Consider the following 15,447-nt stretch of genomic DNA (forward strand, 5'->3'; position numbering starts at 1 on the left):
ATTAACATCCAAGTATTTGGGTACATCACTCATGAAAAGTTGTACAGAGAGTTGGTTGTGGAAAGCAAAATATAATAATGAGTGAAGATTGTCCCTAAGTAATTGAGAATTTAGGGTAGGTTGTCCATTTAGAAAATACAATCCATCAGGGAAGTATTTCAGTTACTTTGCTGACTGCACTTCTCATCGGTATTACACTTGGGTGCAGGTCTGTGTGGGACATCTGGGGAAGCAGCAGTGACTGGGAAGGAAGCCCGTGCAAAGGGGACCCAATGAGAGACACCAACTGAACCTAGCTTGGAAATCCACAAGCTCATATTTGCTTGAATACAGACTGGACTGGAGAGGACACCCAGGGACTAGGCTTGAAGAGCCCTAACTCTCAGCTGGACTGCGCTAGGGGCCCATACAGGAACTACTATTGTTCTCTTTGAACTGTAACTGTTTAAGTCTCTGTACCTACGGTATTTGAAACCTTTCCTTTTTCTGCCAGCCTTAGTAAAATAATATTTTCCTTAGTCATGTGGCTGGGTTGCTATTGGGTCCCACCAGGGCTAGTGCCTACAATGCCTAGCTGTTGAAGCACCTACAGTATTGCCTCCAACTTGGGGTACCTGTGATACCTAAGGGTTTGAACTCCATGTCTGAGCAGCCCCAGTATTTACACCAGCAAGCTAAGCATGGAACCACCTAAGCTAGTCAGAAGGAAATGCTAAGGAGCTAAGTGTGACCTCAAGGGGCAGCTGGGACTAAGGCATGGGTTAAGCACCAGGCATTAAGACTTTGGGGGCTGTGCACATACCCACCAACACAAATTTAGGAGCCCATAGGGCCAGGTGGCAGCTGAGCAGGCATTAAGAATCTGAAGGAATGGAGGGAGGGATGGAGAGCTCAGTGGTTTGAGCATTGGCCTGCTAAACCCAGGGTTGTGAGTTCAGTCCTTGAGGGGGCCATTTAGGAATTTGGGGCAAAAATTGCGGATTAGTCTTGCTTTGAGCAGGGGGTTGGACTAGATGACCTCCTGAGGTCCCTTCCAATCCTTATACTCTATGATTCTACATTTTCGACTTGGGCAACTAAAGTCGCAGTTAAGTGCCTAAACCCCTTTGTGGATCTAAACCCCTCTTATTTATGTGAGCAAACAAAAGAGAATTTGATTAATTTTATATTTGATTAACTTGGCTGTATGAAATGTATTCATGGTTCCCATAGATTAGATGTGACAGTGGTATTGACATTTAAATTACCATAATTGTGACCCAAGGCTAGAAATTTAGGCTTTGTTCTATTCACCTAGCATGACAAACCCATTGGGACCCAATTTATAAACATAGCCTTTAATTTTGCAGAACTAAAATGCTAGTATTTGCAAACTTAACTGACTCCTGCAAATGAAGAAGTTAAATGCTAGCATTTGCATCAAGAAAACTGAAGCCTAAATTGAAGCTCTTAAAAAAAAACCAAACAGATGAGTTAACAACAGGGATAAATGAAAGCTTAGAGGGCAGTTTGCAGAAATACACTGAACTGGATGAGATGATCAGCTGCACTCCAGCCCTTTCACTTGGTGTAAAGAGGTTAGAGTGGTATAAAAGGGCCTTAAAAGCCCCTATTTGATAGATTCCCCCACTGCAGACGTTGTAGCAAACAGCTGTATGGCTGCCCTCCAAGGACCCCCTCATAAGCCCTGGTGTAGGGCTAGGCAGCAGAGATATTGAGCAGCATAGGGAGACTACTGAAATTCAGACAGGACCCCAAAGACTTTGTATGCCAGGAGCCTCTCCAGCCCCCTGGAAGCAACTTAAAGCCATTTTAGCCCACCCACTTCTTTGGCTGAGAGTTGTATGCTGTGCTGCTTGGGAACACAGCATAGAATCTCCCCCACCCTTAGTTAACATTCCTGGATTGCCATTGTTCCACTTCAGCAAAAAGTTCTACTTTAACAATGCCAGAAAGTGACTATGGTCAATATTTTTTCTACTATTATTGCGGTCATAATGAAACACTTTCAAATATCATGAAGCAGCTGAATCAGATGACTTAGATGTATTTTATAAAAGAACAGTAGTTTGATTCTTTAAAATCTTCAAACAGGATAGCTAAAGAAAATCCCTTAATATCCAAATGCTTCACAGTAATGGAAAATTTGGATTTTTACTAACAATTAATGACTAATCTTCCATGAATGAGACAAAATTCACTTCCATTACATTAAAATATGCATTATAGAGATATCAGCAGTAGTTAATAAAGTCACTCTTCCATCAGTGCAGCAAAGCTTTTATTGCTTTTTTAATGAATCCAAACAAAATTTGTCATGAGATGCTCTCATTACCTTTTCCTCTTTAGAGGTCAGTGTTATATGAGGTACTAATACTAATATCTCAGCTGGCCAGCTATATTATCCAAATTAAGCTACTGAAAAATGATGGTTTCTTCTAGACTGATGGATGGTGCCTATCACCAAAGTTGGCACCACAATAGTTTCTTGTATATCTTAAGGAGAATGTGTGTGACATGTTACCAGCATTACTAATCTTTATCCACATCATCACGAATGTCCTTAGAGAAATAGCACTATACACATACTATCCCTTGCTCCATGTTTCAGTTTTACAGACTAGTTAGGAAGCTTTGCTAAAGAGGTGAACCTAATGCTATTAAATATAAAGTAAGGGTAATGACATAATGTAAATTGCCACTAACGGAAGTAAAAGGACAGTATAAATAACATGACTAAGTTAGTATCAAAAGAACAAGAATTTAATTTGGTCTGTAACATCTTCCTAGAAGGATGTCTGTTTCCAACACTATACAATGTGAAAAAAAAAATGAATATATGATTAATTATCTACATGTATAAAAATATAAACATCCTATCAAACATTTGTTGTAAAGATACATCTGACACACAAGACTGATAAAAGTATGGTACCTGTGCCTTCATTTCTAATTAAAAAAAGAGTGCCTTTAAAAAAAAAAAAAGTGCTCATTAACAGTATCAGACTTGTATTTATTCACAGAACAAGCAAAGAGTGAGCAACAGTAATTACAGAAATGTATACAGTGCTCCATTAGCATGCCTCCACATTAACCTGGAGAGGGACTACCTCTAAAGGCAACCACATCCACTCACTCCTCAGGCTCTCTGAGAGAGACAGTAAGAGTCAGTAACTTGTCCAGTGGAAGACTGCCCACTAGGAATTTGACTGCAATTACCAACTCAGTTTTTACATAGACTACAAATAAGTATGATAGCTATCAAATAGCTAATTACTTTAGGTCATCACCAATCTGAGTCCAAATTAGAACCAGAGACCTATAAGTGAAAGGCTCCATAACTCACTACCAGTCACTGGTTAGTCTTTAATATCACAAACACAAAGATTAGAAAAAATGATTCATTTGAGTTGATTTTATTTACACCCATTCTTTTTTAAAATAATCATATGAGCTTTTGGGTCATCTGCTAGCAATTAAACAGACACTGATCAAAATACAGGTATCTTCATTTTAAGGGGGCATCTAGCCAACAGGAGGTTTAGTTATAATTCACATTCAAGCAAATAAGTGTAGACAAACTTAGTTCTACAATTATGTTGATATTCATACTTAGTTTTTCTCCATAGAAGCAGGAATAAGAAATGGATCAAAACATTACCATATTATATACAGAGTAATACGCAAGTGTTCAGGCTAGATATACTTTATGAAATTTTGTAGCACTAAAATGAATAAAAAACTAAATGATTCGTGTAAAATGTTTATATAGTGTATATACACTAAATCTCAAATTCAATTTAATGGTCCTCCATTCATAACTCCTATGATGAATTTATTAAGCCATAGTATAAGGTTCTTAAAAAAAAACTAGCTGGAGCTAATTTAAACACTTACTGAAAACCCATTTTATACAAAGTTTTAAAAAACATACTTCAGATAAAGTTACTTAACAGAAACTAGAAAAAGACAGTCATTGACTTAAGAATGACATTTTAAATACTTACTAGCTGTGATCAATATCCTTTCACTTGTGGTATAGATAAAATAAGCACAAATAAATCATCTTAGAATAAGGCATAGGACAACCAGCTTTCACTCTGTTTTCTGGTGCACTGGCCTCCCACTACTATCTTATTATTGCTCATCTAATTTGAAATGTATATTTCACTTTTAAAAATATTTCATTTTACAATTATCTACAACTGGACAATACCTGGTGCTCTCATGTATATTTTCAGCTTAATCACATGGATAAACTCTACCTTAATGTATAAAAAACTAAAACTGCAAATTATTTTCAGTATTACTTTCATGCATGCCTTTAGTTGAGAGACTAGGTGGTGAAAAGAGAGAAAGCACTGAAACTCAAACTGATTAACATTGCTTAAATAAAAAGTTTTCATATTAGCTGAAGCTATAGCTTTGGAAAAAGGAAATAAGGTTTAAAATTGAAATCCCAATGTGAAACTCTTTGGTTAGATTGTAAGTGCTAGTACGATCTCTAAATACAAGAGTCAGAACAACCAATTAAACTGCAGTTTTATCTTTGTAACTTCAAACTTTAATATGCACCATTAAAGTCCTTGAATGTTTAGGATGGTTAAAAAGGTGTAATTTTTTTTGTTGAAGCTTGAATAGATAACTCATGTTTTAAAATTCAAGAAGTATAAAGTGCTTTTATTCTCAGATCCTTAGCTGCTTATTAGAAAGGGAGGCTAAACCTTCATTCATTACAAAAGCTTGTGCTTATATAGTATGTTGTTCTTCCACGGAAAGCCATGGCTGCTTCCTCTGGAAGAGAAGCAGTTCTAAACTTGTTAGCTTATATAGACCAAGTTCAGCACTACTGTAAGGAGGGGTAACTCCCATTGAAGGAAGATATGTTGCTCCTGTTTTTGCTGGGTCTGCGTTTAGTTCTGTACCTTATTTTGAGAAAGTACTTATTATGCCTAGGAAATGTTACTTAGAACTTAGCAGTGTGATTTCTCTGATAATACTGCTACAAAAAACTAAAAATCAGTATTTATTTTGTTAAGAAAGCCATTTGAGGAAGCATTTCAGTCAGCTTCAACAATTATATAGTGCTAAAGTGACAACACTGAAAGTAGCAAGCAGGATTCACTTGTTTTTACTTGGATTTGTAAACTTGTATCACTTCAACATCTAAAAATCTCACTTTCATAGGAAACAGGCACTCTGTCTCCTCTCTGACCAGCCCGGTTTATGTCACACCAATCCACTTTAAAGGAGTTTAAGGAACGTGCAATGGATTTTTATGTAGTTCAACCGTATATGGTAACTTTGTGACACTAAGGATTTTACACCACCTATGAAAGTTATGATTCACAAGCACTGTAAGGTTTCAAGAAAAATTGTTGCTTTATATAATCCAGAGTACTTGGTTTGATAGTTGTCCTTGGCCATCAGCCTTCTTCACCAGCCAGCCACACTTGATCCAGTTCAAGAGTTTCTAAGTTCAGGGCTTTGGGGAAGGATAGAGGAGATGGAGTAAGAAGGGATAAGGAAGTAATTGGTCCTGGAGGATTAGTCATTCCCACCCCCACCAATCATGCACTCTTCTTGGAGGAAAATCATGAGCAAGAGGGGTAACCCATCATCACAGATAGCTGTCCCACTCACCATATCATAGTTGGGTGGGCAGTTGTAAATCTGCCAGATTGCCAAACAGGGGCAAGAAGGAGAAGTTAAAACGATGGGATGGGAGGAGAAGTTAAAACATGAGGATAGGATCTACCTCCGCCCCCTCATTCTCAGTGTGGTAGAGTGCCCAGTTTATGGAAAGAGAGTCCCTGGGAGTAAGGCAGAGGGAGTTCCCCTCACCCGCTGGGTCTGAGGGGTGGAGAGCGGACAGCCAGAGTTTTGAACATCTCCTGTGTGAAGGGTGAGGAGATGTCCGATTGTATAGGTGAGGAGATGTCCGATTGTATAGAGACAGTCCCAATATTTGGGGCTTTTTCTTATATAGGCTCGAATTAGCCCCCCACCCCCCTCTGTTCCAATTTTTTCCACACTTGCTATCTGGTGGGGGAGGAGGGGCGGGCACACAGCTGGGGGCATGGCGGGGGTGCAGGGCAGAGGTTGATGGGGGGGAAGGGGGGCGCTGTGTGCGAGGGGCTGGGGACGCCCAGCCCCGCCGCGTCTGCCGGCTCAGTCCCTGCAGAACACGTACTCGGTGTAGCTGGTCCAGATCTTGTCGTCGGCGGGGCCGCCCTGCTCGGGGGCGAAGGCGCAGGTGCCGGTGGAGGAGCAGGCGGCCATGCGGAAGCCGGCCTCGGAGAGGCGGTCGAAGGCCTGCTCCAGGAAGTTGAACTTGAGGTAGTAGCGGGCGGTGTAGCGCTCGGGGGGCCGGTCGGGGTCGCGGCTCTCGTTCAGCGTCTCGCCGAACACCTCCTTGGCCAGCGCCGTCTTGCCGCACACGGTGATGCGCGCCACCCGCCGGAACTTGGCGTCGGCCTGCGCCTCCCGCCCGATGGTGTAGGAGCCGCGGTAGCCGATGGTGATGTAGCCCGAGCGCCGCCCCGCCCCGCCGTCCAGGGACTGCGACGGGGTGAGCAGCGGGCCGCCCGAGGGGCTGCGGCTGGAGGTGGGCGACGGGGCCGAGGCGGCGCCCCCACCCTCGGGCGGCTCCGCCTCCAGGGAGCCCAGCGGGGGCGGGGGCTCGTCGGGGCAGAGGGAGCCGTCGCGGTGCAGGGCGGCGGGGCGCGTCCCCCCGCCGGCCGCCCCCCGGCCCTGCGCCAGGCGGCGCGCCAGCTCGGGCAACTGGAAGTACTCGGCCTCCCGCTGCAGGCGGCTGCGCTCGGGGAAGTGCTCGGGCAGCACCAGCTGCAGGTCCCGCAGGTAGTCCAGGATGTAGCGGAAGAGGAAGCCGTCGCGGTCGAGGAAGAAGCGGCCTTTGCTGTCCCGGGGCAGCTCGCCGGGCTGCTGCTGCGAGAACATGCGCCAGAGCAGCGAGTCCCGCACCGACACCACCGTGCCGCGCCGCGTCACATACACCTGCCCGCCCACGTTCAGCTCCACGATCTCCGGGAAGGCGGACGAGCCCGCGGCCCCCGAGCCCGGCCCCGCCGCCGGGGACACGCCGCCCCCGTTCGGCAGCCCCCGGGCGCTGTCCGCCAGGGCCATCCCGGAGCGAGCCCGCGGCCGCCTCCTGCCCTTACGCCGGCGGGTGGCGGCGGTGCAGCCGCCTCTCCTCCCGCCGGCCCTGGGAAGAGCCGCCGCCGCTCGGCCCCTTTCGCCGTCCTCTGCTCCGCGCTGGCAGAGCCTCTCGCTGCGGGCGCGGGCAGCGTCTCCTCCGGCCTCCCTCTCTGCGGGCGCGGGCTGAGCTGCCGCCGCGCCTCACGCCAAGCGCTGAAGGAGCCGCCGCCTCGCCTCGCTTATGTCCCGCTTACGTCCCCCCTGCCCGCTGGGCGAGCCTCCTGGGTCAGGCTGAGAGGCGAGTGCCCTGCGCGAGCAGCGGGCTGTGTTTATGTAGAGCTGCTGCACCGCGTGGGAGGGTGGCTGGGAGGCAGAGCTGAGCGCAGAGACTCTCACTCAGACGGAGCGAAAGGGGGTGGATTTACACTGACGTACCCTCCCTTCCCCAATTACAAAGGAGACTCCAGAGCCCTTGTGTCCCTTTCCTAATCCACTGCAAAGCCGGGTTCCTTTTCCAAATGTGGCTCCGGCCTCTGAGATTCACTGGGGGAATGTCTGTACTTCGGATCATTTGCTCATCCATCTAAACATCATCAGAGTAGTTAGCCGCTTACCTTACACAGCGCAGGCAGGAATCAGGATTTAATGGCTGGACAGTGCTTTGGATATGTATAGCACAATGTAATGCAAAGTTTCTAAATTTTATGAATAAACTTCAAGCATTTATTTTGGATTGGTACTGCAAATAATGATTGCCACCAGTCAAAGCTGTTTCCATACACCCATATACCCAATGCCTCTCATCTGCTCTTGATGAAGGACATCCCTCAGAGTCCAATTTATCTCCTTTTCACACAGTTGGTGTTCTCTCATTTTCATTGTTTTAATTGATTTACATCACAAATGCAGAATCGTGAAAATAAAATTAAAAGTGTTAATGATGGTAAAGAAATCAGTCCCGCATTGTTCAGGGAGTTTGCTGCACTAGTCTTTTTTAAGCTTTTGTCCAAACTTGTATCTCTCCCTTGGGCCCTGACAAGATGAGAAGTATGTTCCTCACCCACGCACCTTTTTTTTTTTTTTTTAAGAAAATTTATTTCCAACATGGACATGTTTATCTCTATCTTAATGTATTTTTCTCTAGTCCAATGCATTTCCCTGGAGTTAAAAGACTTGTTGTCATTTGCATAATAAATGTCTATTGCTCTTTAAAATGGTGGCATCTGTGAAAACACTTACAAGTTTACCATCAGTGCTGAAGTAGGATGTAGTCCACAAGTAGTTCACCACGTTGTTCAACAAATAAATTCGTTGATAGTTTCTGTATTTTGTCACATTGATCCTTAATGTCACACACACAAGTTCCAAGAAAGCCAATACTGAATTTCAGTACTGCAGCATGTTTGTTCTATTCATGAATGGTAGTCACGTACATACAGATACCAAAGTTGCCAGTCTTACCACACAGGGAACAGAATTTACAATCTTCTTCTCTAATACATAGAACTCTGCCACTTGAATGAATGAAGAATTTCCCTTGGCTGATAGTTATGATGGGGAGGGGGGTAATCCTCATGTCAGTCCTTGATTCAGTCAATAGAGAGACAATATCAAAATGATAAAACATTTGTGTAGGTCTGATATATTCCATCCTACAGAGGTAGAACAAATAAACCAGTACTTTAATTACAAGATGACACATGTAGGGCTGTGTGAATGTATGTGTTTAATCAGGTGATGTTATAGCTCTGATTTAATGTTGATTCATTTGATTAGGCTTTTGTACAAAACATGCATATATATTTTAAATGCATTGGTTGAAGTTTATGTTTTTGTTTTTCTTTTGTTTGTAAATTACCTCCATTGAATTTCATACATATTGGTATATGGCATGGGCATTGTAAGCAACAGCAGAGATAGTCACTGCTTCCAGCTTCTCAGCTTTTCTCCTCTGAGAGTGAAAGTGCTCTTTCTGACTTCCAGCAGAGAACAACTGAATAGGCATGAAAGTTTGAGGAGAGTTATAGCAGCAGGCAATACACTCTGTAGGTATCTACAGATGTAAACTTGTTTTGGGCAATCATAGGTTTGGAGGTCCAGGGCGGGGGACGGGGGTGGGCATGGAGAAAGAAGAGACTTTAGAAAGGTTTAAGAGAACAGAATGTTTAGGGGAAGGTTAGCTCAAAAGGAAGGCATTTTACAAAGGAAAAGAAAAACAGTTAAGAAACAGGTGGGTATATATAGAAAGAAGGATTAATGGAAAAACTGGCTGGCAAGGAAAATGCTGAAATGACAGAGAATCAGAAAAGGTATTTTGGACTAAGAAAGAAATCAAGACTAGCTTGGCAAAACCATTACTTGAAGTGAACATTGTAGCAAATCTAGTCTGAAGAAAACTGAGACAGGAAATGTTGAGGAAAGAAAAAGTTGAACCAAGAAAACTTTTTTTAAAGGCAGTCTATTACTTTTTATTTGGTAAAAAGTTGGCTGCCAAAGGGTTGTTAAGCCACCAATAACTTTGCATTGTTGTGGGTAACAATGCAAAATGTTAAACTCATTTTATTTTAAAATAAAGAATTTGCTGTTGGTTTTTGGTCTGATAGCACTGTCATGGCAAGAGCAGGAAAAGAACCTTGAATTGAACTGATCTGCTACCCATGTAACTGTAAAATGGTTTTGGCATTGTTTTTTATGAGGAAAAAAGATGATTTGTATTATTTATTGTACCTGTTTGCTGGTTAGAAAGGGGTTTTTCTTGAATTATATTAGAACCATTTGACCCTGAGTATATATGTACACTGGATTTTCAGATTATAGTTAACTGGCAACCATTTTAGGGGATGGTTGATATTGGCTCTCCTTCTCTTAAACTAGTAACTTCCTACAACTGCACCCTCAGTGTTTTGAGGTGGCTTTCTACAGATTCCCACTAATTCATATTTCAAACTAATCTTCCCCAATGTAGGCAATGTACTGAGAGCCTTGTGTTTGAGCTGTGCATCCAGAAAGTGAGAATACATAATGCTGGCAAGGTCTATTATTTATAACAGAGCTTACAATAAAATATATAGATTTTCAAATATTTGAATCAGCATAAATGGGTGCTCAGTTTACCTTTCAATAAACTGTGGCTTTCTCCGTGTTCAAGTGGGCTTTAAAATATGTTAACAAAAGCATATTGCAACCTATTTATTAGGTTAATAGGTCTAGAGCATAACTAATTTAGCAGTTGCACAAATTAATAAGTTGTATTGCTCCCTCACATGCAACCCCTTATAAATGTTCATTGTTTCCAAACCTAGCATCTGCTGGGAAGCAACATTTGACTGGTTCACTGTATCATTATTTAGCACTGTTTTGAGTACATGGCACTGCACACTAAGGGACAGGAGTTGTGCCAAACAAATTTATCCAGATCCCTGCCACAGAAGGCTAACTATCTCTGGGTATCTCTGGGTAAATTACAGTAAAATGTACTATAAACCAGGACATATGCAGAGTGTGGTGTGGTATCTATAAAGTGAAGAAAGAGTCTTCTAAGGGGAAGCCTCTGCTAGTACAGACTGTATCACAAAATACTGGCCCATGACACAAGTAGTGTTTGAAGCCTGTCTCGGTGAAATAGCGATCGTTTTATATGATAAATGTGCCTCGCATCATGATATCTAGAACTATAAACACAATTGTAAAGCAATGTCTGTTCAAAAATATTGTACTCTCTGTGTATTTTCCAAGTGGGATTGCTTTCACTTGTTTTAATATATCCTGAAAAGAAAGGGACAGTAGCCATTTCAAGATTCTCTTCACTAGTTCAAGCTGGTGAATCTTGGGTAGGAATGGAGTATCATCATTTTTCATCTCTTCTCTCCCACTTTGATACATTTCCATGAAATGGAATTGGATTCCACTTCAAATAAGCTATTTTAAAATGGATAACAAATACATCACATTGATATGGCAGATAAATATTCAGTCACTTGGTTGTACAACACTATTGTAATCTCAGTATTTTACACTCATTTAATTTTTACATAGGAGACACAATTAGAGTATTAGTAGCTATAACACTCAAAATGCTACATTTGGAACAAAATGTCTTATTAGGAAATATACATCATCATTTAAAACAGCTAAATATGGAGTAGTGGACAGCTTGGGTTCTGTAAAGATGAACAAGTCTGTGAACTTCTTTAGTTATATAGTGACCTGTCATTTCCAAATGAGTAACAGTGACTTGAAAGAAGACAGGCAAGTATTTTTGTTTGTTATTGTTAGCATCGTATCAGGACTGTCTGTGCATGAATTCATGCTATTTTAATCTGTGTTCTAATAATTTTACTGATTACATTATAGGAAAGCTGTAACACTATGTCAAGTGATATTGATTAGCTGGGGTTTTTTAATCCTTGTATCAGAGCTTAGAAGGATGTTTCAATCATGTTCCCCACCAACAGTAATCATTAATAAAAATCAGAAGTCTAATTATATTCAGATAGCACAGAGGAAACTGGGAATCAAGATTAGTTTTTCACTCAAAACATGATCTCTAAGATGCCACAAGTACTCCTTTTCACTCAAAACAGTCTTCTTCATAAAGCAGTTTCACCTATGATAGAGAAAGGGTAACACCTAGTGGTATGAGATTTAAGTTGCAGCCAGAATAGAAGTTGGCTCAAAGGCTCGAAACTGTTGACAACAGAACATCTACAGTAAAGAGAAAATTATAACCTTTTTATCATAAGAATAGCTGTGAATTAGCTAGTGTAACTACATCCAGAGTTTTCCCCATTAGAATTGACAAAAAAATAAACTTGACCCTCTGCTCCTATACCAATATGGATATTAGAGTCTAATGTTTCACAAATAAAGACGTGTTGCTTATGATTTTACTGATTTATATTACTTTAATTAGCAGATGGCACCTTTCAATATGCTTAAATTGCTTCTGAAGCAAAATATTTAACTTTTACTAACTACAGAAAATGCCACTAGATGAATAGGACTGTTTATTGAACTGAAGGCTTATCAAGTGTCACTATTTAAGCTTGACAATGCATGGTTAAAGAATGAAGTGGTGGGGGTGACAGTAAGGATTCCCTTATCTCCTGCAGTTCATTCAGTAACTGAAAACATGCACAGTTTAATTGCTAAAGCTTGGGGATTGTTAGAGTTTTGTATTTTGATGGTTCTGACCGTATCTGTGCTCTTGAAATATTTGAAGTTCTGTAGGTTTGACTTTTACAGTCAAAAACACCCATTATCTTCAGTTGAATAGCACATTAACATCATTGGTAGTATTCACAGATGGCCATTAAGTAGACTGTTCATAAAATCTCTCATATGGGACCCAAGTGTTGGGTATGTGGTGGCAAAAAAATTGAAGTATAAGTTATCTGAACCAGAAAAAAATAAATTAGATCACTTCCTATGAAACCCCTCCTAAACTGCTTTATATGGCTCCACAGCTAACATGAGAGTGTTTATTTTACAGGAGTAGTAGTGGAAGTTATCTGCAAATTTATCCCTTGTGCATCAATAAAGACTATTCTGAGAGTATTTGTTTTTATCTGATGGCATGTTGTTAAAAGGCCAGACATTATGAAAAAATATTTTACATAAGTCATGCATTGAACAGACCCCAAATATTTTATCACAATTGACAATCACCTAGAACTTAATAGTGGTCTGGAGCTCTACCCTCCGTAGGTAGAGCTCCCACTGCCAGTGTGGGAGAGGAGATGTTACCTCTGGAACATCAGCTTCTCTCAGAACCCGATGAAGGGGGGGAGAGGGAAATCAGTCATCTGCAGGGTAGCACAGAGCACATCCAGCCCCTCTCTGAATCACTGTCCCATACAGACCCACCACATTTTGTGTGTGAATCTCTAGTCAGCAGTTAACACAGTTCAGAGTTGTATTAACTCCCTCTGAGTACTCTCAGTGACCACCAGACAGAATGGGCACTCAGTTTCCAGGCCCCAGTGAGATTTGCAAACTAGGCATTCCCTCATCTATCTTGCTTTTTGGGCCCAATCTAGCAGATGAGTGGTGAGGAGGCCCCCTTATAACCGTTAGCCCAGTGGTTACACCACACTCACCCTGGATGTGGGGGAGATGTCTACAGTTCAGTTGGGAGCAAGCCTGCCTCCATCCCTGGGCAGACAGACTTGCGCTAGAAGGGCTTGAGTTAGCGTACTAAAATAGCAGTCCACGTGTTCCAGCCCTGAAGTTCAGGCTCTCAAGTGGGCTTGAGAGCCAGAGTCAGAACATCCACCTTGGTGTTTGTAGCACACATCTGTCTGCTGAGAGGCTCACTTCCAGCAGCAGTGTAGATACACTCTAACAAATTCCAGTTTAATTCATTCCTCCACCTGAGGCAAGGAAGGGATTTGAACAGGGATCTCCCACTGCTTATGCGAGTGCGCTAACCACCGGACTACAGAGTCACTCGTACTCTTGCTAGCGCAATGCATATTTATTTATGCACAGGTGAACAGTTTCAACAGGACAGACTGAGAAACCCAAACCGGGATATCCCACCAGTGAGGGCATTCACATCCCTTTTCCACTGCAGGCTGAGGGGGGGAACTAAACCCAAGTCTTCTATATTTACAGTGCTGTAAACACTGGGCTACAGTTGTTGCTGCTGCTATGGCATTTCTTACAAAAGAACATCTTAGGCCATGTCTAGACTACCCGCCAGATTGGCGGGTAGTGATCGATCTATCGGGGATCGATTTATCGCGTCTAGTGTAGACGCGATAAATCGATCCCCGATCGCTCTGCTGTGGACTCCGGAACTCCACCAGGGCAAGAGGCGGAAGCGGAGTCAATGGGGGAGCGGCGGCCGTCGATCCCGTGCCGTGAGGACGCGAAGTAAGTGATTCTAAGTCAATGTAAGATACGTCGACTTCAGCTACGCTATTCTTGTAGCTGAAGTTGCGTATCTTAGATTGATCCCCCCTCTCCCCAGTGTAGACCAGACCTTAGATTCATAACTCCAGGAGAGGGTACAGATTACAAATCCCAAACAGAGTTAGGCCCCAATACCTCTCATTTCCATTGGCTAGCTAGCACCTGCAGTTGATGACAAAATTAAGAGCATTTGGACATATAATTATCTGATATGTGGTTCACTCAGGCACATAAACTGTCTTAGCTGCACCTGTAAATAGTTGCAGGTGCAAAAAGGGAGGCCAGTTTGAAGCTGGTCTGAAAATCAAGCTATGTCTACACTACATCTTATGATAACTTATGTCGCTCAGGGTTATGAATAAACCAGCCCTCTGAGTGACATAAGTTACACCAACGTAAGTGCTCGTGTGCACAGTGCTACGTCAGTGGGAGAGCTTCTCCCAACAACATAGCTTCTGTCATTCACAGAGCTGCCATTCACAGAGGAGGTCAGCATAGAGCGTCTTCACCAGATGCACGGCAGCAGCACAGCTGCCTCAGTACAGCTGCAGCGCTGTATGTGTAGACATGGCCCCGGACTCTTCATGCCTATATGTACGTGCACATACGCATGCCTGTGATATGTGCCACAAAATGATGTTTCATTGTATGTCACTGCTACAGCTTATTGTTAGCTTGAGGGTGTTCTGTTAAGGGAAAGGCTCTGTTTTATTTTAACTTTAAGATTTTTATGTAAATGCTGGACTAACAGCCCTGGAGAATGGAATCTTTTATTTAATGTCATTTTAAAGAAATTATGCTACAAGCACAAATAAAGCAAAAAGAGAAATCCATTCTTCTTAAGCCTTGAAACAGACTAGGGACATTATTAAGTCAGACAGAGACAGGATGAGATTGCAGGATGGCTTCTGGTAAAAAGGAAGATTATCTAAAGGGCAGAGGCTGAAAATGAAGCCTGCAAGGCAAGTGACAAAACGCTCAAGGGATAAGAAAAGAGCTTCTTGTCAGAGCCAGAAAAAGAAAAGTTAAAAACAAAACAGCTGAGAACAAATCTTGTTGGGGTGGAGGGAGGAGAAGGGAAGAAAAGAAACAAAACATATAAACTAGAAACATCAGCATAACTGTAGCGTGTAGGCTACACACTCTTTAAATAGTTAGCAAGCCCTCTAGTGGCTCTCATCATCTTCTATGTTTCAAAAGCCACCAGAATCCTGCCAGAACAACAGTATATGTATGTAGACGGGTCTTACATACTGTATATAGTTAGCAAAGATAGTTATTTCAATCTCATTGTGCTCTTATGGCTGCTTCATATTACTTTTGTTGTATAAGAGCAAGACACACAAAAATAACACAAACACATGACCTCTCTCC

The 15,447-nt window shown here is 42.4% G+C and overlaps 1 protein-coding gene across 1 annotated transcript; it reads right to left on the reverse strand.

Moving 5' to 3' along the window:
- Positions 1 to 2,955: 2,955 nt before the first annotated feature.
- On the reverse strand, positions 2,956 to 7,161 carry KCTD12 (potassium channel tetramerization domain containing 12). Its single transcript, XM_074962133.1, has one exon. The coding sequence runs from the start codon at positions 7,144 to 7,146 to the stop codon at positions 6,172 to 6,174; it is 975 nt and encodes a 324-aa protein (XP_074818234.1). The 5' UTR covers positions 7,147 to 7,161; the 3' UTR covers positions 2,956 to 6,171.
- Between the last annotated feature and the right edge of the window lie 8,286 nt (positions 7,162 to 15,447).

Source organism: Natator depressus, chromosome 1 (assembly GCF_965152275.1).
Source record: "Natator depressus isolate rNatDep1 chromosome 1, rNatDep2.hap1, whole genome shotgun sequence".
NCBI lineage: Eukaryota > Metazoa > Chordata > Testudines > Cheloniidae > Natator > Natator depressus.

What these genes read in the sequence shown, in the direction of transcription:
- KCTD12 (XM_074962133.1), bottom strand. Translation starts at nt 7,146, where the DNA reads ATGGCCCTGGCGGACAGCGCCCGGGGGCTGCCGAACGGGGGCGGCGTG.